We start from the raw sequence: 20153 nt of genomic DNA on the forward strand, positions 1-20153 counted from the left end.
TTAGTCAAACAGATGGCTGTGAAAACCTTGCACAGAACAGCTCACTGACCGGCCACAGCACGGGCCGAGGAGCCGGGGCTGAGCTGCACCTGTGTGCACACAGCTCTGGCTCACAAGGGACAGAAACATGGGTCACAGGTCAGTGCTGCGGTCTTACTTTGAACAGTGCAATCACCGACGAAACAGCAATATGTTCTTAAAGAACGCTTTTATCAAGGACCAGAAATCCCAACGATCCGCGCATAAACTTCTGCGGCCGGGGCTGTCGGTGCTCGCTGGAAGCCCTCGGCTCCAGCACCGATGGGAGCGCCCCGCAGCCCCCGAGGCCGCGCCTTCCTGGGGCGGGGGCGCCGGGCTCCAGCGGCCGGGCGGGGCCGGGCGGGGCCTGGCCGGGCGGAGAGGCGCGGAGTCCCGTTAGAAGCAGCGAGGAGCCCGTGCGGATCCCCACCGGCGCAGGAGGAGCGACGGCCGTGCCCAGCCCGCCGGGAAGATGCCGAAAACGGTGGGTGCCGCCGGCGCGGGGCAGCGCGGAGGCCCCGCCGCGGGCTCCGGGTGCGCGGGGCCGGGCGGGCGCGGCCTGGGGGGCTCCTCCCGCCCGGGCTCGGCCGCGCCGGAGGGAGCGGTGAGGGGCACGGAGGAGGCCCGGGGAGCGGAGCCTCCCGCCAGCCCCTCCATCTTGTGTTCCCCCGCCCGAGGGGCCGCGCCTGGAGCGCGGGGTCTCGGCGCGGCGGGGCCGCCTCTCCGCCCTAAAATGTCCGGCGGAGCTCGGCGGCGGCGCCGCCCGCCCGCGTGTGCCCCTGGGGCCGGGGGGGCAGCGGGGCGAGGCTCCGAGAGCCCGGAGGGAGCGGGAGGCTGCTATGGCCGCCTCGTGCGCTCCCCGAAGAGCAGAAGTTGGGGTTTTCACAAGTTGCGCTTAGTCAGTTTGGGTTGCCAGGGAACCTTGTCCCAGCTTGACTCGAGGTATTTCTTGGCCGAGGAGATTTTGGTACTTTAGAAAGTCTAGTCAAGTCCGTACTTGACTCTCCTCGCAGCAGGAGTTCGGTGACTAATGAGGAGCATGGGGTTTTTCCATTTAATTTCTCCTGGTTGGAGCGAAAGGATTAGTCCCAGCCCTTCATTGATAAAACAGGAAGAGCAGGCTGGAAGTCTCTGGATGTTTCCGTACCGGAGTGATCTGAAATGGACTAAGAAACCTAATGTTTAAGCTAAGAGCCTGTGGTTTACATAAAGGACAGGAAAAAAACAAATCCAAACAAAAACTCACCTCAGTGCAAATAGAAATTGAAATGAAATCTGCAGTGATTTTCTTTTAATAGTTTACTTTCTTTACTCTAGATATTGAATGCTTATTTGATTGACAGCTACTTTTCCTGATGTCTTAACTGCCATCTCTGATAGCATAGATAGGTAGATCATGGTTATTATTGTTCAAACATCAATGTATTGAAGGATATCAAACCTCAGCCTCTTCAAGGTTAAGACAGTATTTTCTTAAGCTTTAGAAAGGCCTTCCATTAAATATTAGTGATTAGTGAAGATTTACTTATTAAAAAAGCCTACATAGAGCAACAAGTTCAGTAAGATTAACAGAAATGGCACAAGTTAGGGGAGTTCTGTGCTTGAGACCTTTTAGCCAGAGAGTTTTCAGTCGTGATGAGTGACTCTTCTTAGCGTGGCTCGGCCAAGAAATCCTGACCAAGAGCGGCTTGCGGGGCGGGGTTCCCAGCACCAGGCTGAATCTGAGCTGGCAGTGAGGTGCTCGTTACAGCCTCCCAGACACACCCTGGGCCGGATTCACCTTCTCAGTCTGCTGCTTTCTGGCTTTCACAGAGCAGTTCTGGTTTTGACTGAGTAGTTCTGCTTTTGGAGCTTTTAAAAACTGGAGCAGATAGAGAAATGCAAGTGTTTTGGTGTAATGCTTTGTGTTGCATGCTGAAGGTTCTCCAGAGAGCAGTTCAGTGTCTGTGCCTGTTGCAGTACAGAGCTGCAGGGCCTGCTGCTGTATCAGCCTTTGGTTTCCTGCCTCATCTGCTCTAGTTACAGACCTAACTGAAATAATATTTGAAACATTATTTCTTGATCTTTGCAGGAACAGGATATGCTGGCATAACTGTGTAATCAGTTCTTCATGTGAAATAAACATGACTACTACTGTGCTGGCTTAAGATTTGTTAATAGCTGCTTAATTAACAAAACAGTAAAATCCAAGACACTTTCCTCAGTCAAGGAAAAAAAATCAAGGTCAAATGTGGGTGAAACCTGGGCAGTTAGATGTAGGTTTATGTGGGCTTCATCACAAAAATAAATCCATTGTGAAGAAGACAGATGGAGGAAATGTTCTAGAGAACAGTTCTGGCTGGGCAGGAAAAGCATTTGTGTCAAAACTACTTGGTTGGTAGCTCTTATCATTCATCTCACCAGGCTTATAGAAACATGCTGCTGCGTGGCTTAAGCAGCAAAACCTGTTGAGTTCTGAGTCTCTACACCTCCTCAAGCTAGGCTAAATGTTAGCACATGTAGCTGGAGATTTCCATTTTGTTATGGGAGGCTTGCTATGAGTGACACTGGGCTGTGTAGCACTATTAATAAGAATCCAAGATTAACTCTGGTAACCTTTGAACTAGTGCACATGATTTGCTGCTGTGACATGTAATGGGGGGGTTTGGTTGCTGGAGGCTTTGTAGGCTGTGTAGAAAGTCCATCATGCATCAGCCTGCTGATCTTGCCATACTCTCAACGGGAAAACTTCCCTGTTTAATCTAATGATACAACTCTAGTTTAAATATGTTGTGTTCTGCAAAGTTTGTGAAGTGTGAGCAGTTAAAGCAGACACCAAAAAGGGCATATAATTCCCCCCATGCTTTGTATGGCAGAGGATGGAAGTAGTTGAGTGCTAAAAATGAGCTGGTGTCAAGCTCTGAGAAGTCTCTCCTCCATGTGTGTGCAGTCTATTTGTTTGCCAGGAGAAGGCTCTGATCTCTCCCTGATTGGTGCAAGGTTTCTGTTCTGGGATTCATTGACTGTTTTGCCCATGCATGTGCTTGCTCTGTGAATGGATGGGCCACTGAACGTGAAACAGGAGCATTCATCACGTGTGAGGTGTGCACCCAATAGTCCTGTCACAGCACTTGGCCAGTTCTGTTTTGGGTAGCATTGTAGAGAAAGGGCTTTAATGAGAGCTAGTCTTGTGAATACAGAAATTTTAGAAGGTAGAAAGGGAAAAGGTACCAGTCCAGAGTTTATTATACCTTAGTTTGAAGCTAAGTGTAGTAATAGTTATCAGGATCTTTAGGGACCCTGTCTGTAGTTTGAATTGATGGTCCTAATTCCCAGCAGGACTCAAAAGGTCCCAGAAGCTTTTTTTCCATTGTTCTTTGGGTCTTCAAGGTTCTGGTTAGAAGAAAAGCAACTGAGATATTGAGGTGTGTATCAGGAGAATCCTCTGGTTAATTAGTTTCTTTTGTCTGTGGCTACTTGCTACCAAATGCTGCAACAAGATGGCAACTATGAGTAGAACGCTACATTTGTTTGGATCGCTTTTCTTTTATTTCCTCTAGTGGAATTTGCTTGATGCCTTGAAGAGGAAAAGCATAGTGATGAAAACTGTGACTTTAATAGATGGGCACTTCTCTCCTCATCCTGTTGTGCTATGAAGGAACTCTAGAAGCATTCTAGATGCTGTGTTATTTCATGGCTGGCCCATTGGTGCTGTCTCTTCCTTTCCTCACTCAGTACAACTTGGGAAGCTTGATCCAAGTTTTACATGTGTGCTAACTTCTTAGGCAAACTCAATCCATTATATGTTTCTTCGAATGCCATCAGATATATGACCTGCTGTAAGGAGATGTTTTTGAATGCTTCCAAAGACCTTTCTTTATACAGAAGTGTTTCCCCTGTTGGTGATTTTCAGATGACTTTGTAGTTCAGAAGCAGCAATAGTTAAAACATGCTGAGTTTACAGTGGAAGCAGGTAAACCACTGAAACTGGGAAGCAGTGAATTATCTGTAGCTTTATGCCTACCATGGGATTTTGCAAAACAGGAAAGGCCTTTGCACCCTAGCTTGTGTTGTATTCAACAGCTTGGTCCCTAGATTCTGCAAGAATGGCAAGGTTTTACTTCATGTCAGGTGAAGCAATTAAGCTTGACAGTGAGCAAAAGCTTCTGTTTGGTACTTTTAGGCCTTCTATATTAAAGTTAAACAGGGATTTAAAAGTACACCATTGATGAGAAACAAATATTCACTTTGGTTTTACATACTGGTAAAATCTTCCTTTTTCATCCTATGACAAGGGCATAAGATCTCATCCCTGACAGGGCAAAACCCATCAGTTATAGTGGTTTTACACTGTTGTGAGCAAGAACTGTTCCAAGTGCCTGATCTGAACTGGTAGCCATGATCCAGTTCATAAAACTTCAAGGTGACAATGTTATGTATAAGAGTGCTTATCATACAAGAGATTTTAGAAGATTAAACATCTTAGTTGAGTCCTTTATTTAATTTTTGCCCTCTTGCTTTGTTGCCTGAGGCAGCTGAGCAAGCTGCAGGTTGGTGAGGTGCACAAATGAAAGGGGCCCCAGGAGAGCTTTAGGTTTGCTGCTTCTGCTGTAAGAATCCTGTGGGGAACAGGGTGCCTCCTAACAGGGGTTCACCATCACTTGCTTCTTGCAAATATCCTGTCACCATAACGACTACAAACAGCATCTTTTTTAAACCTTCAGGGCATTTCCTTGGGTGATTCCACCTTGTGTGATTAGTCACCCCTGAAGTTTCATTACCATTCTTGCTTTAGTCATGAGAATGGTTCATAAGATGTCTTAATATGGACTCATTTATTTTGAAAGGAAATGGCATCTGTGCCTCTAGAGGAAACTTGGTTCAGCCGTTTTATGTATAATGTCTAGTCTGAAGTGAAATTCTCAAAAAGCTCACTAAGTCCCTAGCAGCTGCTTGAGAGAGCTGATGAACTGAAACCGAAGGATTCAAAGACCTTCTGCTTGTGGCCCTGGGTGTGCCTGGGGACAGCGCCCTGCTGGGGCTGCTGGCCTGGCCACGTCCCAGCTGCTCAATGGCTGCTCCTCAGAGAAGCCCCTCTTCCTCCTCAGAGGTGGCTCTGGCTCTGCTCCAGCCTCTGGAGGAAACTGACTAAAAGCTTCCTCTGGCTGCGTCATCTCCTGGACTCTTTCCTGGCTCGGTGCAACTCAAGCAACCTTATTTGGCTGACTTCTTTTTTTTTTTTTTTTCCCCTTCTGTGCAGCAAGAGGGCCTCCCTGAATTTGCACAATAAAGCTGTTATCTGTGCTTAATCACTGTTCTGAGAACTACAATGGGGTTTGTTTGAAAAGAGCTCCAAGATTTCAACTCCTTGGATCTCTATCATTCCAGCGTCCCGTTTCCCTTTTATCTGTTTGCTCAGTGATTATAGCAGAAACCAACTCTGCTGCTGTACTCACACTATGGGAAAAGAGGAAATCTCTCTCTACCCAGGAATAATCCAGGGCAATTAACTGATGTAAATTAAGAGCAATAGTAAGCAGCCAGTTAATTGCTTGCTTTTCCCCAGGGGTATTTGGGAACAGCAGGTATTTGCATAGTGCAGCCAATAATATTGAGTTAAAAGTTTGTTTTCATCCCATCTGAAACTTCCAAACTAGGCTGAAGTCTCTAGGTTGATGGAAGGCCACTCTTTCAAGCACATCTCTGTAACGTTCCTGTGGCTGTTTCTAGGTGGAGCATTCAAGTGTTTTGGAAGTTGTGGGCACAAACCTCACCCTTCTGAGTCCAGTAGCTAATGCTGACTCTTAAGGTAGTGTTTAAAGCAAATACTTAGTGGGGAGGAAGGAAGTGACAGTCACTGGCAGGCTTGGTGGTTGTAAGACCACAGGATCATCTACAACTGTTCAGGGGTTTAGAACCTGAAATTGCAGAAGTTTGGGCCTTATATTGACAAGAAATAATTATGGCTGCAGCAACTGTGGCTATCAATAGGTGGGTGATCTGGTGCTGCTTCCTTCCTGTGCAGCTGTGAAAGGATATATTCACTTCTCTGAATGTGTGATCCTCCAGGGCAGCAGTGGGGCAGTCAGAAACTCCTCGCCTTTGTATAGCAGTTTGTTGAACTTAAATGGGGGAAAAAACATCCTTTGAAGATGTTTTTAAAGGCATGACTCCTGCAGAATGCTTTTTCCTAGTTGTACTAACATCTCTGAAGCTGCAGTATTAGCTGGGGAGCTTATTGAAGGATCCAAAGTGTTCAGTTCTCATCCTACTGCCAGGCTAAGGCAGAGGAGTACTTGGCCATGCTAAGCCTCTTTCCCTTTGGCTGTTGCTGGTTGATGAATAGCTATGGGAAAGGGCAGAGGAGTGCCCCTGAAGGAGGAATGAATGAAAAAGCTCTGAACCTGATCAGCTCTGTAGAGAAACATGTAATTAGGCAAGAATGAGATGACAGACTAGAAGAGGGAAGAGACATTCCTTTCTCTGCCAGCTGTGTAGAGTAAAAGGAAATCTCAGAAGAGTTCAGAAAGAATACCTGAAACAGTGAATCAAGTGCCATGGTATTCATGGCCCAGACTGAGCTGTATTCTTGCAAATTTCTAGTTCTTTTTTGTTTGTTTCCAAGAGGAAGGCTTCTCAGGGACAGAATTTTACTCTCCTGGAGTGTGGATACTGTAAAAACTTGCTTGTTGTATTTTTTGTTGTCTTTTTCTTTTTTTTAGTGGGGTTGTTTAATTGATATTGGAGAATTTTGCATGCAACATATTGTAGAATAGTTACTCTGCCATTATATGCCTTTCCATGTTCTTGAGGTGGAATCATAGAATCAGTTTGGTTGGAAAAGACCTTTGAGTTCAGCTGTAAACTGATGACATGCCATGAACCAGTCTTGTCTGTATATCACTGATATTTACTATTCTCCTTTGTAGACCTTTATCAGAGCATTTTTTCCTCTCTTGATTGGGAATTTAGTTATGGTGGTGAAGTGACTTAGCACAGGAAAAATCTGCTATTGCAATCTGATCAACCACTTAGTCACAGCATTTAATAAATGTATTTGTTTTATATAGCATAGGCTAATAAAGCATAGAATTCTAGGTTAACTCTGGAACTCTGGACTAACTTTTTCCTTGCCATAGCTTTTCAACTGTACTGTGCAGTTGAAAAGATATGTCAAGGAAAAAGTTAGCCCAGAATTCCATTGTGCTTGGTTACAGTGCACAAACTGAACTGCCAGAGAAGTTATTAGGATGAAGTGTCAGGATACTTGATATCTTCCATCCCCCAGAGGTGTGTCTTTTCATTCATAATGTCTCTAAGAATATAAATATGGCACAGATTTTATTTTTTAAATTCACTTTGCCAGAACAGTATACTCGGAGGACAAAAAAAAAAAATTAGTTCCTCAATATGCCAAATGTCTTTTCAGACAGTTTTCTGGATGGCAAAGAGGGTTTGGGTTGTGTATAATTTTTTTTTTCTCTGTTAAAATCCAGAACTGGATATCTTTCTGACAATTGTAGTCTACAGGACTTGCAGAATGTCAGCAAATGGTTCTGAAGGCACACTGTAAGAAATAAGGCAGTTTTTCTGCTAACAAATTCAAGCAATATCAGGTTGCCCAGTAAAAAGTTTTATTGCAAAACCCACACAATACTTGGTGGTCCAAAACATCTTATATGAAAACAATCCTATTAGTCAGAAATTATAGAGAGGGAGGGGCTTGTACATATGTATCAGAAGTAAGGACTTACAGATCATTGAGTAGGCACTTTAATGAAGATAACCTCTTTGGACTGTCTGTTTTTGCTGTGTTTGATGCCCCCCAGGGTGTGTTTTGCCCTCTTGTCTCCAAGGGCCCAGTGCTGGCTCCTCCTGAGCCTGCTGCTTTCTGCAGGGCTGCTCTCCTCCCACTCCTCTCCCACTTTGGAATTCTGCCTGGTATTACTCTGCTCCACGTGCAGAATCTGGCATTTGTTCTTTTTAAATTTAATGCCACTGATCAATCATGCTGTGAGTTATCTAGATGCCTTTTCAAGCCCTCGTGTCCCTCGAGTGAGTCAGCAGCACAGCCAGTGCTGCTATTGTCAGGACCTTTGCTAATGGTGCATTCAGCCCCTGCAAACCACATCATTTGATAAAAATACTGAGCCACACTGGCCCATTATGGAGACCTGGGGAACATCACTGCTGACTGGTTTCCAGCCAGACACAGCCCCATTCCCTGCAGCCCTCTGAGCCCTGCTCCTTCATACAGCACAAATTGAGCTTCCTTATCTTGCAGCTGAACAATTTGTCCAGAAGGATGCTGGGAGAGACCAAAGCTTTACTAAAATACTGAAAAACTGCATCCACCACCTTTCCTTCATCCATTGAGTGAGTGACCTTATTGTAGAAGGGTACCAAGAGCCCACATTGACTGTGCCTGATGACTGCATTGTCTTTTAAACACTTTAATGTCCTTTAAATGCCTTTCAGTACCACCCAGTAACTTGGTTAATCTAATTATTCTCTGACTTCTAAAACAGATCTGCAAGAAAGCAAAATTGCCTGGAAAGCTGGGAAGACTAAAAGAAGCTTGCTTATATTGTTGCTTATAGCACAGCCAGGACAATAGAATACTCGATGTTTAAGCAATAAAAACATGCAGCATTGTGATGTGTTTGCTTTGGTATGGTTTGTGTGTGTTTTGTTTGTTTTTTAAATCAGCAAAGTTATCATTTAGGAATGTCACTAGATTATATTACTCACTGTACTCATATGTTCCTCTAGGTTTTGACAGCAGTCATTAATGGAGACACTGCACAGCAGGCATAAGAGGGGTGTTGCTTCTCTAGTGTGTTGTTAGTTACTGCTGTATGTTGCATCCAAATGTTAAGAAATGTCTGTGGTCTGTGAGATGAGATGGAAAGCCTAAGCATCTATAATTGTTTTGCCAACATCTGTTTATTTCATTTGTTCCTACGTGTATCTCAGTATTAAAGGAGTCATAAAACCACTTTTGAAAAAGTGACTACTTAACTTAACCTGTTTTTTTTTGGGTAGACAATGAAGGCTTCAGCTGAGATGTATTGAATCCATTGTCTGTCCACATTCAGTATTCTGTAGCTACAGTTATCCACCTACAGTGAAAAATCAGGATCTGAGTTTGCCTAAAGAGAAACCTGGCTTCTTCTGTTACTGAAATAAAATGTGCTCTTTAAGCTGCTGGATTTTTGTTGCAGTATCTGTAATTTTCACTAAAGCACACTCAACATGTGGATTTGTTTGCATTAGTGAAGTACTGGAAGCAGAGAGCAGTAAAATGATTATGTTCTATCACTTCACTCTTCACAATCCCCTAGACAACCAGAAGCTGCTGTATGAGCTGTTAGACATGACTGCTCATTTTGTGAGCTGCCTCAAAAACTCTAAGGTTGCTGGTAATTTGAACAACAGGCTCAGAAAATGCTAGTATTACTAAAAATGTCAGGAAGTTCCAAGTCCATGGTTGGGACTGTGGAAAGCTTGAAGAGTGTTATTATTCAAGACCATGAAATGCTTTATCAGTAAGCCAAGGAAACATTTTGATAAGTGATGTCTTGGTCCTCCAGCCTGCAGCTCCATTGTGCTGATTTTGTTACAGAAGCTGGACTGTAACTTATTCTTTGCTGTAATACTGAGATGCCATACTTTCTTTGTGCTATGCTAATCCTTTGCTTCAAAAGCTATCAAGGAACCCCTCTTATCTGGTTGGTATTGAAAAAAACCCCAGTATTCACTGAAGTTTTTTTTGTTTGCTTAAAACACTAAACTGTACCTGAAATAGATAATATTCTGACCCAGCTATGACAAACTGGGCAGCAGCAAGTTCCTGAAAATTAATTTTCTTGCTCTACTTGTAATGTCTTGCTGCTGCTTGTGTCTTGGGCTCTGTGAAATCTATAGAGACCAATAGATTCTGCACTGTTTACCTGGTGTTCTCTCAAAAACCCCCAATTTAGGGTTTTTTTTTTTCTTTATCTTGCTCTGTGGTTTGTTACAAACATCTCAGATTGAAGAGTGACTGCAAGAGGCAATGCAATGTACTGTGCTCAGTTTGAATACCCTTTTGCACATTCAGCAGTTTAGGGTAGAGATCTTTTTTTTTGAAAGAGGGTCCATGCCAGCATTTTACATTTTATTTTATTTCTTACAGCATTTTCAGTATATATCAGTTTAGTAGTGTTGTTTTGAATCTACCAAAAGACAGAGTAAATAGAATGGTCGAGTAACTTCCAAATCACTAAAAATCAGACCAATATGAACAGCACTTGCTTCAGCATGATGCACAGAAATACAATGCTATCTTACTGTTTGTTCTGACAATGGTAAATAATCAAGTAAAAATCTGACAGAAGGCTGCCCTGCTCCTTTCCTGCTTCAAGTTCTGGCAGATTTAATCCATAGGCTTTGCCATTAAATGCTTTTACAATATTCAAATGACAGCCTTGATTTGGCAGTGTTTGGAAGGATTTGACAATAATTGTGATCGGAGAGGATTCAGACAGTTTTATAAACCAAGTGATTTTGCTGCTCTGCCATTCCCTTAGAGAGAGATGGGTGATTAGATGCATTAATATGGATCCATCAATTTCCACATCAAGCCTGACAGGAGTAGTTAGCTGCTCTTACAGCTCCCACTGTTCTGCTGAAGTGCAGTTAGGGGTAAGGTATTTCATGAAGGAACACTGAATTGAAGGAGCCCTGACTTTGATCAAAGTTGAATTCATGTCTGTCAGCCCTATGCTGCTGTACCTTAGCACATGGAAAAACCTGAAAACATAAAGCAACCCTATACTGCAGGTCTGGGTAAGAGCTAAACTCTCAAGATGACTTTTGAGTGTTCTTTGCAGAAAGCTTGTTTTCAGGCTTCCTGCCTCTCCTTAGTCTAGTGAATTTTACTCTTTGCTTTTTTAGGTGATATCTGCATGTATGACCTATTCAGATGTACTCAGCATCTGGCTATTTCTCTTCCTACTACCCAGTGGAGTTTCCCAGTTTTGACCTGCAGCTTTAGGTGGACCACTAACAGTTTGGCTTATCTGCATGTCTGGCTGCATAAAGATGTTCCATAATACCTTTGTAGAGGAGAATCAAGGATCTAGATATTGAAATTGCAATTCATGGAAGGAAATTGCTCTTGCCCAGTTGATACAAGCAGGCTGTTTATAAGTCTTACTTGACCACTGACAGTCCTGGCCATTCAGCAATCTCTTTATCAATGCATCTAGGTCTCAGGTGTTAGCCGAAGTTTATCAGGCTTTCTTTCTAAAACAGCCCCATTTCAAACAGGGTATTTCAAGAAGTGTTTGAATGTGAAGCCAAGAGTGTGGCTTTAATTGCAGCCTTGAATGAGCTAAATCAACTTGGTTGCTTGCTTGAGAGCTTTGATGGTTTGCTGCCACTGTAAAGTTTTGCATCAGTTCTGTTCTGAAAATGGGGTTAATGGCATGTATATATGTGGCTTGATGGTAAATCTCACCAAGGGGCTGTGAATCAGAGCTGCTGCAAAGGATAAAGCAGGTATGCCTGGGAGTGAGGAATAAGAGTGGTTCAATAGCTTGGTCCTTCTTGTCCAGTTGTACCCAAGACCCCATCTTGCCCTTGTTGCTGTTCTATGGCCTGCAGCACTGCCCCTGGGTAAATGTGCTGAATAGGACCAATGAAATTATTCTGTTGGAGAAAATAACAGAAGAGTTATTCCCACCCTGATTCAGCCTTTTGAATTCCTACTTGTGGTGTAGTTGTAGAGTACATGAACCCAGAGAAGTGACTGGGAGGGTGCAGGCTGTGCAGGATGGGTTCCTGTGGTGGTGGATAGAGACACAGCATGTGCTGGCTCTGCTCTCCTCTGCTCCTGTGGCCCTTCAGGAACCTTTTGGGACATGGGTTCTGTGTCAGAGTGGTGTAGCTGCTCTCCTCTGTATTAGGAAAGCTCAGATGCCTAACTAGATGGAGCTTAAAATAACAAAGACTACTTCAGCAATCACAAGCTGATCTTTTATAAACTGTGGACAGTCCCAACAGAACTATTTAAAATCTAAAATAGGTTGCTGGTGAGGGAAGCAAATATGGGTGGGGAAACTGAATATTAAAAAGAAGTGTAGAACTGAGCCATTTAGGGGAAATCCTGTGTTTTAGGGAACTGTGACCTAAATAGATATGAAAATTTAGTGAGCCTAAATGAGACCCTGTACTGAAAGGAAGTTGCAGGATTTGTCTAGCGTGCTGGAAATGATAAAGCTGAAAATCACAGGATGATGAAACAGCTTTAGCTCATACTTGACTGTGCATGTAGTTAAATTTGGAGGGATGGCTCATAGTCTGGGCAGTCAGATCCCACAGTAAGACTGTGTTCTAGCTCCTAGAAGTCTGGCCATTGTTCAGAGGTTCAGTGAGGGCTGTGAGCTGGCCAAGAACTTGATGTGCCACACCCAGGCCATGCTCTGGGTGTCTAGAACAGGCAGCCCTGTGTTCAGCTCCCCTCCCTGTAACAGAGCTAAACTGCTAGGAGTCTCTTAGTTGAAGGCCAGAGAGAAGCACGTGAAACAAGATAAGCTTGCTCTTTTTATCTAAATGTGAGTCCTTTAGAAGGAAGAGCTTGGCCACAGCTGTTATCTTCATGCTTTTTTCCCTGTGGAAAGTGTCTGTAGTGATTAGCAGAGAGTTGGAGTGTAACAATTTTATTTGCCCTTGATTCCAAGTTACCTCTGAAACAATTCTTAACTGTAGATGAATTTAGAGACCTTTACATAGGAACTGAGTATTTAGTCTGTTAGCTCATGAACCTCAAGTACTTGCTGTACATGTGATGCTTCAATACAGGTCACACTTGTCTTGTTAGCATCCTGTCTTGACCTTGTTTTGAGCTCCTTCCAGCAAAGTAGGTGCTTGTGAATTTGGCAGGCATTCACTGGATGCTATCTTTGGAAAGCTCATTGACTTTTTGGGAACATATCCTGGCTCTAGTCTTGCCTGATCAGCCCCTCACACTGGGTATTTGCAACCGTTAAACAGCTTTGGGAAATTCCCTGCCCTTGGCTTCAGGATGGAAGGGGAAGAACTGGACACAGGGGAGGTTGGGGTGGGGGGAAAGTTGCTTCCTAAGAGCCTTTTAGAAAACCTGAAGTGCCTCTGGTGGTGGTAGGGAGTGCAGGGACTGTTTTGCTGGTTGAGTGACTGCAGTCACAGCCAGGATCATAACACCTTTGTATGGTCTACATCATAAGGGAGGTGGCACAGAACTCTTGTTTGTAACCCGTGAGTAGGATTGCCTGGGAGGAGCACACAGTAGTGTGAGGAATGTCACCCATACCACACTGATATTCAAACATGCCCACTGCCTGCTAACTGCCCTGAGGTTGAAGAGCTTTAGCAAGGGATGTGGTTAAGGTCTGACGTGTGAAATACAGGTGCCAACCCTACTATTAGTGTGCAGAGCCCATAGTAGGTGTGTATGCTTCCCCAGAGAAAAGTTCTTCTAACAGGCACAAAAAAAAGGTGTTTACAAAACAAGCAACCTCCCCAAAACAAGACCCAAAGCTGCACCGATTGTAAAAGCTGAATGATGGCAATTGCATGTTGCTAGATTTTGCTTCAAGTTTTACCTGCTGATCCAGATGTTGTGGAAAAGGGGTTGGGGATTTTCCCCATGGTATTTTAATTTCCTAGTTTTGACTAGTAAAGGATGTTCTCTCTAAGCAGTTCAAACAACAGGTACAAAAATAGTTATTCCAAGGACTTCTTCAAACTGATTCTAAAGAAACAGAAAATGGCAATGGTAATTACTTGGAACAGTTACAGGAAAGCAAAGGGAGGTGCTTCAAGAATCTATTTATGGAAAAGGAAATGGCAAAAATAGAGGAATTGATCCATTGCACAAGGTTGGGAGTAAGTAGTGGAATAAGTGGCATACAAGTATCTGGTCATGACCGTAAATGGGTGGGGATCCACCCATGGCTGCTTCTGCTGGCTCAGTGCTCTCATCTTGCAACTCCTTTCCTCTAAGTGAAACTCCTTTGCTGTCTAGAGAGGATGGCAAGCTGCTAATAGCCAGGATGTTCCAACACCACTGGTGGGAGGTGACTGGTTGAAAAGTAAGGAATTATATTTAAGTACCTCCAACCTGGAAACATCATGAATGATTTTGGAAGCCGTGCTGTGTGGGCGGTAGGGGAATTTTAATAATAGGTTTGAATTAATAACTTTGTAGTAGTCTTTGTAAAGTAGAACCTTGTTCCTGAAGAAGTTGCCTGCCCAAATCAGACCACTGATTAAATTGGGTAAATGGTATCTCCAGTATTCTCAAATGTGGAGATCTTCAGCCCTATGGAGCCAGCATTGGCACAGCCCTGGCTTTGAGTGCTCACTGGTGCTACTGAAGGAAGGTGTCTCCAGAACAGGGAAACATTGACTGTGAGAAAGCTGCAAAGCTGGGGCAGGGTGAATGAGTGAAGGCATCTAAAGCAAGGCAACTGCAAACAACAGACCCTTTGCATGAGGAGCAGGCTCTTTGGAAGTTTTCTTCTGAACTCTGTGAACATGGTTTGAAGGAGACCTCATTTTTAAGAGAAACTGTCCTTGAGGGTAATAAATCTGATTCTCCACCATTTGAGGAAAAAAAAATGGAATCCCTAGTTTTTATAAGGGTATCTGAAGTAGATTCCCTAACTTGATATGAATAGCTGATCACTGGACTGATAAGCATGTCCTGCAACGATGATTCCCTCCAACTCTGCTTAGTGATCCTCTGCTCAGGCCTCTCTGAGTGCCAGGCATCAGTCACATGCAGAGGAGCACTGAAACAGGAAGGGAGCTCTGGCTTCTCATGCTTGGTTTTGAGAACCAGATAAGCAATAAAGTGTTGTTGTGCTCTGTAGGGATTGCCTTTTCAATGGCAGCAACTGCCTTCAAGGAAACAGATTTTTTTTTTTTTTAATGGAAGCATTCCTGATTACCACTTGCTGTATGGAAGAATTTTATTTTCCTTCTCATCACTGTGAGATAAGCAGTACAAATTAACACAGGATTATTTTGAGATTAACAGTCAAACAAATATATCAGGGCTCTGACACTACAGTATGCCAGGGTTTATATTAGAATAAATCACTTGGTTTCCTTTTTTGAAACTGACCTTTAGCATTACATATTGTAGCAGATTTTTAGTTACAGACACTTTCTTAGGTGCTGGTGCCTCCAGCCTTTCTCTGTACACTTTTTGCAAGCAGGCTTCTCAAAGCTGTGAACTTTGTTGATCTTGCAGGCTGGTGCTCTGGCCTGCTTCCCCTTCCTGTCCCCAGCAGTGTGGCTCCTGAAGCTGTGTGGGTGCTGTGGTTTGTTGCCCACACGAGCCATCTTGTCTTGCTGGGGACAAAGAGCAGTTGCTGGTGGTGGGGACACAGCTCTGGTGTGACTTTGCTCAGGTGTGGCTCCACAGCAGCTTCTCAATCCAAGCTGGCTTGCTGCCCTGCTCCTTCACGAGGAAGGAATAACACCATATGAGCACAAATTTAGTTGGATTTAGCCTGAATTCTGTTACTCACAAGAGAAATTTGTGAAGCTGGGTAGTAGCAGCTGCCCCTTCACTGCTCTGTGTCTTCAGGCTCCATGCTAAAGTCATTTGGGATGCTTTAAAGGGTGCATTCCTGCTACAGGCTGTACTTAGGTACCAAAAGAAAGCCACATACTCTACAGGATGTGAGTAGTACTACTGGCTCACTGGTCCCAGAAGTACCATGGCAGGCTTTGGGTAGTCGCTTTATTCAAATAGTGGGGTGGGTGGGATGCCTCCTGTGGAGTTACTGCATGGCCTGTGCTGCAGTCAGATGAGAAGTGCTGTGTCCCCAGCAGAGCAGGATGGGGCTGGTGCAGAGAGCTGGGAAGCTCCCAGGAGCTGCAGGGAGGGTTAACCTCTCTCTGGGGTCTGCAGGGTGGTGCCTAGGGTGTCCCTGCTGCTGTTCTGTTCCCTGACGAGCTTAGAGGTATGAAAAGGCCCTTTAAGACTGCTGGAAGGGGGCTTGGTTAATTAAGTGTAATCCTTTGAGAAATTGCAAGCGCTTTCACATGACCCGATCCCAGCCTCACCCTGACACAGAGGAGCCAGGGCTGTTCCAGCAGGGTGCTGGCACTCAGGAAGGAGCCAGATGTCTGTGAGTATGACTGGTGCTGAGGCGTGGGGCATCACCTCTGCTTCCCCTCCAAGGCATTGCACAGCTCTGCTGTCCTTGCAGAGGGCTGTGCAGGCTGAGAGTGGTGGGAAGGGAAGTGCAGCACTGCAGAGCACTCTGCTCCACTTGCACCTTCTGAGAAACAGGGGACACTTCTTGTTAAACTCACCATATTGCTGCTGATCTTGCTAAAAAGTCAAAACTGGGCAGTTTTTGAGGTTATTAAGGTGCATTATGAGATCTTAGTTTGTGCAACTCCAGCTGGATTTGATGTGCTTCCCTGGTTAGAACTGGTGCATGGTATTGGTTTAGTATTTTTATGTGGAGTAACTCCTGGGTAGACTGGTGCCTTTCAGTGCAGTTGGTCTGGAATTTCTTTTTAATTGAGATTGCTTCTTTTCTGTACCAGTCAAATTTGCAATAAAGTATAAATTTTCCTTATGATACTTTCTCCAGAAAGAGTCCACTGGGAAGATTGAAGCTGGGAAGCAGGGAATATCTGAAGCTTGAAGCCTCCAGCCCAGCAGGGTACAACAGCTTCCTTGCCTACAGGAAATGCAGGGAGGAAAGAAGCTTTAGCTCAGGGTCAGGGTTTTGTAGAGGTCGATACTCTGTGGTGCTGACTCCACTTATTATTCTGACATGAATTTCCTAGTACTCTATTCCTGTCTCAGCTTGTGACAAACAGAATTGTCTTTTCTACCTCTCGTGCTGCTCAATGCACTGGGGCATTAGCACAGGCCATACATCCGCTACTGAGTGTGACAGGATCAGTCTTTCCTGTTTGTCCTGCCATATGCAGCTACACCTTTTCATCTCAGGAAGTTCTTATAGCACACTACCAGGAGGATTTATTCAGAAACCTGACAATTACTGCTGCTAGCAAAATTTACTTGGAATCACAGTGGGGCAGAAAGTGAGACTTGAAGGTGTATGGGAAACATTAAAATGCCTGAAAAGATGCTGCAGATAGGTGGCTGGTACCACTGTCTTTTAAGTGTGTCCCTTGCAGATTGCTGAACACCATGGGGAGAGGGGGCTAGTGGTGGCATGGGCCTTTGGAAAGATTTTGCTGGTCAAAGGGAGCTTTCTTTGGGTGCAGCTGCTCTGGGGCTGGAAGAGTATCTCTGCCATGCAAGAGTTTCTGTCTGTGCAGGACGTACCACGCTTGACAATACTGTCCTTGGCAGCAGGAAACTCTTTAATGTGCTCTGGCACTGGCAAGCTTTAGCAGGGTTTAGGCTAGTGGAACTATGGTAATTCCCCAAATAGAGAAGAGGAAGGGTTGCTAGTTTTCTATCTCTTTCCTGTAGCTGTTATGAAAGGAATCAGTTAAATATGAGCACTTTTTTTGGCATGTTTTTAAAATTTGATGAGTATAAATTTGCCTGTTGAAATGTGATAGTTGAATGTTCTTGCAATGTGCAAAATGGTGTCTGGAAGTATTTAATTAGTAGCTGTTTGTATGAGAGGCTATTAAATGATGATGGAAAGACAACAGACTATTTAGAGGCCACCTACTAGAATAAACTTCTGTGACTTTAGGATCCAAGTAGAATTTAGAGAGTTGCAAACATTTGCATGCTGCAGTGGATATATTATTAATGCTATGATGAATAAATTCAATTAATTGCTTTAGACAGAGTTTGAGTATAAATTACTGCCTTAGGATAGTATTTTTGATAAATCTCTTGATGAAATCCAGTAAGCCTTCTTAAAGCACCTCCTAAGTGTAGAAAGTTTGACAGATGTTTAGTAACAGAATATTGGGAATAGGAGGACAGTATACTTGGGAATGAGTGCTGCCACTGGACCTTGTGATTGCATCACTGGTGTGCAATGTCTGTTTTGCACATCTCTCAGCAGTGTGCACCTTACTTGTCTGGACTGACAGAGCTAAATTTGTATATGATCGGCAGTTCAAGTCAGGTATATTATTGACATTTCTTTCTGTTTGCAACCCAAATTATAAACATCCTTATGCCATCCCTCAAACCTAGAAAAACCTTATCAGATGGCTTAGAAATACAAAATCTGATAGCTTAATGCTGATGAATCTTGAGGCTTTTCTTAGAATAAGCACTGGCAGCAAACTAGATAGATGGTTTAAAAATGCTTTTTGGCAGAGTCACTCTCAAGGAACGAAGCTAATTAATCTAAATTTTGATGGGACTGCATAGTGTTGCTTTATTTTGCTATAGCATTTTTATTCCTATGTGTAACATTTGTGTTGGTCAGTACTCAGCTATGAATACCTTAGTAAAGTGGTTTTACCTAAAGTGAGACTTTAAATGAATGAAGAGGAAGAAGGTAAACATGCAGTGCCTGGCACATACTCGTCTAGTAGAGATTATAGCAGTCTACAGATCTCTTGTAGCTGGTTTGAGCTGCAGGCAGAGTACATTAAATCAGGGCCTCCCACCACCTGAAACGGTAGAAACCTCCCTCTGAGCCACTTGTTGTGAACTGGAAAAACAAAACCACTCTAGCTTGGTAGGGTATGGGGAAAATGTCTTTGTGTGTTGTTTTCACACCAATGAGCCTTAACAAAGCTCAGTTTTACAGCAAACTAGCTTCTCAGCCAAGTATTAAATTACCACTGATGGTTCAGAGTAACTAATGGTTAAAATGTCAGTGGCACAGCCCAGGATGTGCTGTGCCCCCAGCTCGTTGTGCTGACAGCTCCCAGCAGTGTGCTCTGAACGTGTTAAACCCTGCTCAGCCTGGGGAAACGGCACTACCAGGGTGTGGTTCTGCAAAACACGAGCCTGCTTCCTGTGCTATCTCAGCTTCTGCTCTCTTAGATCAGCCTGGAGCTTAAAATGCAGCCCCATTCAAGACTTTAAGTTGTTACTCATCCTGGGCACAGGGGGCTGCTGGAGGTGGTGGGGGGAAATGTGTAAATCTTCCTATTGAGTGTGTTAATTGAAGGATAATATTGGGTCAGGTAGTTTAATGGCATATAAGTGACTGACAGTGAAGGAATTTTGCTGGTTTCAGCATGGGACCTTATTTTACTGTGCTAACAAAGATGTGAATTTTAATAAGTATTCTGCATGAATTATGGAGTTACTGAAGCAGCTTTGTTTAAAATGTGGAGGTGTGGTTTGTTCTCAATAACTCTTAAGAGCTATTTAGGCACACAGATGTTTCAGTTCAGTTTTCTGAGCTCAGATATTTGGCCCTTAATCACCTATGCACATGATATCAGATAAGAGTAGCTACTGTGCTTTGTCCATAAACAGTGGAGCAGAGACTATTTTCTTTCATGGTAGCTGATACATTCATGATTTAGGTGAACAGGAAATTCTTCAAAGCTAACAATATGTAAGGGGTAACTTAATGACTCATTTAATGTAACCCTTCTTATGCCTGAATGTAGCTTATGGACAGCTTTGCTCTCACTGGTGGCTGTGCTGGGTGAATCAGGCTTACAGAAGAGAGAAGCAGAAATTTGTTTTTAAGTGTAAGCAGCAAAGCTGTTTTGGGGAGCATTCAGCCCTTCTTAGAAGTGGCTAAATTCTTGTTTCTCCAAAGCACCATGAAATTAGCCCATTATCAAGGCCCAGGATTCAAAGAGAATAATTTTGGGAAGGTGTACACTAAGAATTTAAGGCATCTGCATGCTATTGAAAGCTGCTAATTTAAAAAAAACAACTTCATTCTTAGGAGTTTAGGCCATTTGTGCTTTCCTTGCTACTTCTGTGGGATGGTTTTGCCTTAGTTTGACATTCTGTCACAAGGTTTAGAGGGCTTCAAAACCAACTTGCTCCTGATGTACTTGTTCATGATATCTTTGTTCTAGTAATGTCTAAATAACATTCCTTTTGCATGAAACAGCCAGAACTTCAACTTATGTGTACTTCAGCTTAGCTGTGCTAATCCTACCTTTAACCTTACAGAATTTTTAGCTTAACTTAAAACAAGAAAACCTTTAGGTTTATCTCAAGCAGATATCAAGTACAAAAT

General features: G+C 43.7%; 1 protein-coding gene across 1 annotated transcript in view; it reads left to right on the forward strand.

The window, feature by feature from the left end:
- The first annotated feature begins 340 nt into the window (after window positions 1-340).
- Window positions 341-20153, forward strand: part of MSN (moesin) — a 40018-nt gene continuing 20205 nt past the window's right edge. The window contains exon 1 of the mRNA XM_005488196.4: window positions 341-502. Within this exon, the coding sequence (XP_005488253.1) occupies window positions 491-502 (12 nt within the window). The 5' untranslated portion in view covers window positions 341-490. The remainder of the gene's footprint in view (window positions 503-20153) is intronic.

Source organism: Zonotrichia albicollis, chromosome 14 (assembly GCF_047830755.1).
Source record: "Zonotrichia albicollis isolate bZonAlb1 chromosome 14, bZonAlb1.hap1, whole genome shotgun sequence".
NCBI classification, from domain to species: Eukaryota; Metazoa; Chordata; class Aves; order Passeriformes; family Passerellidae; genus Zonotrichia; species Zonotrichia albicollis.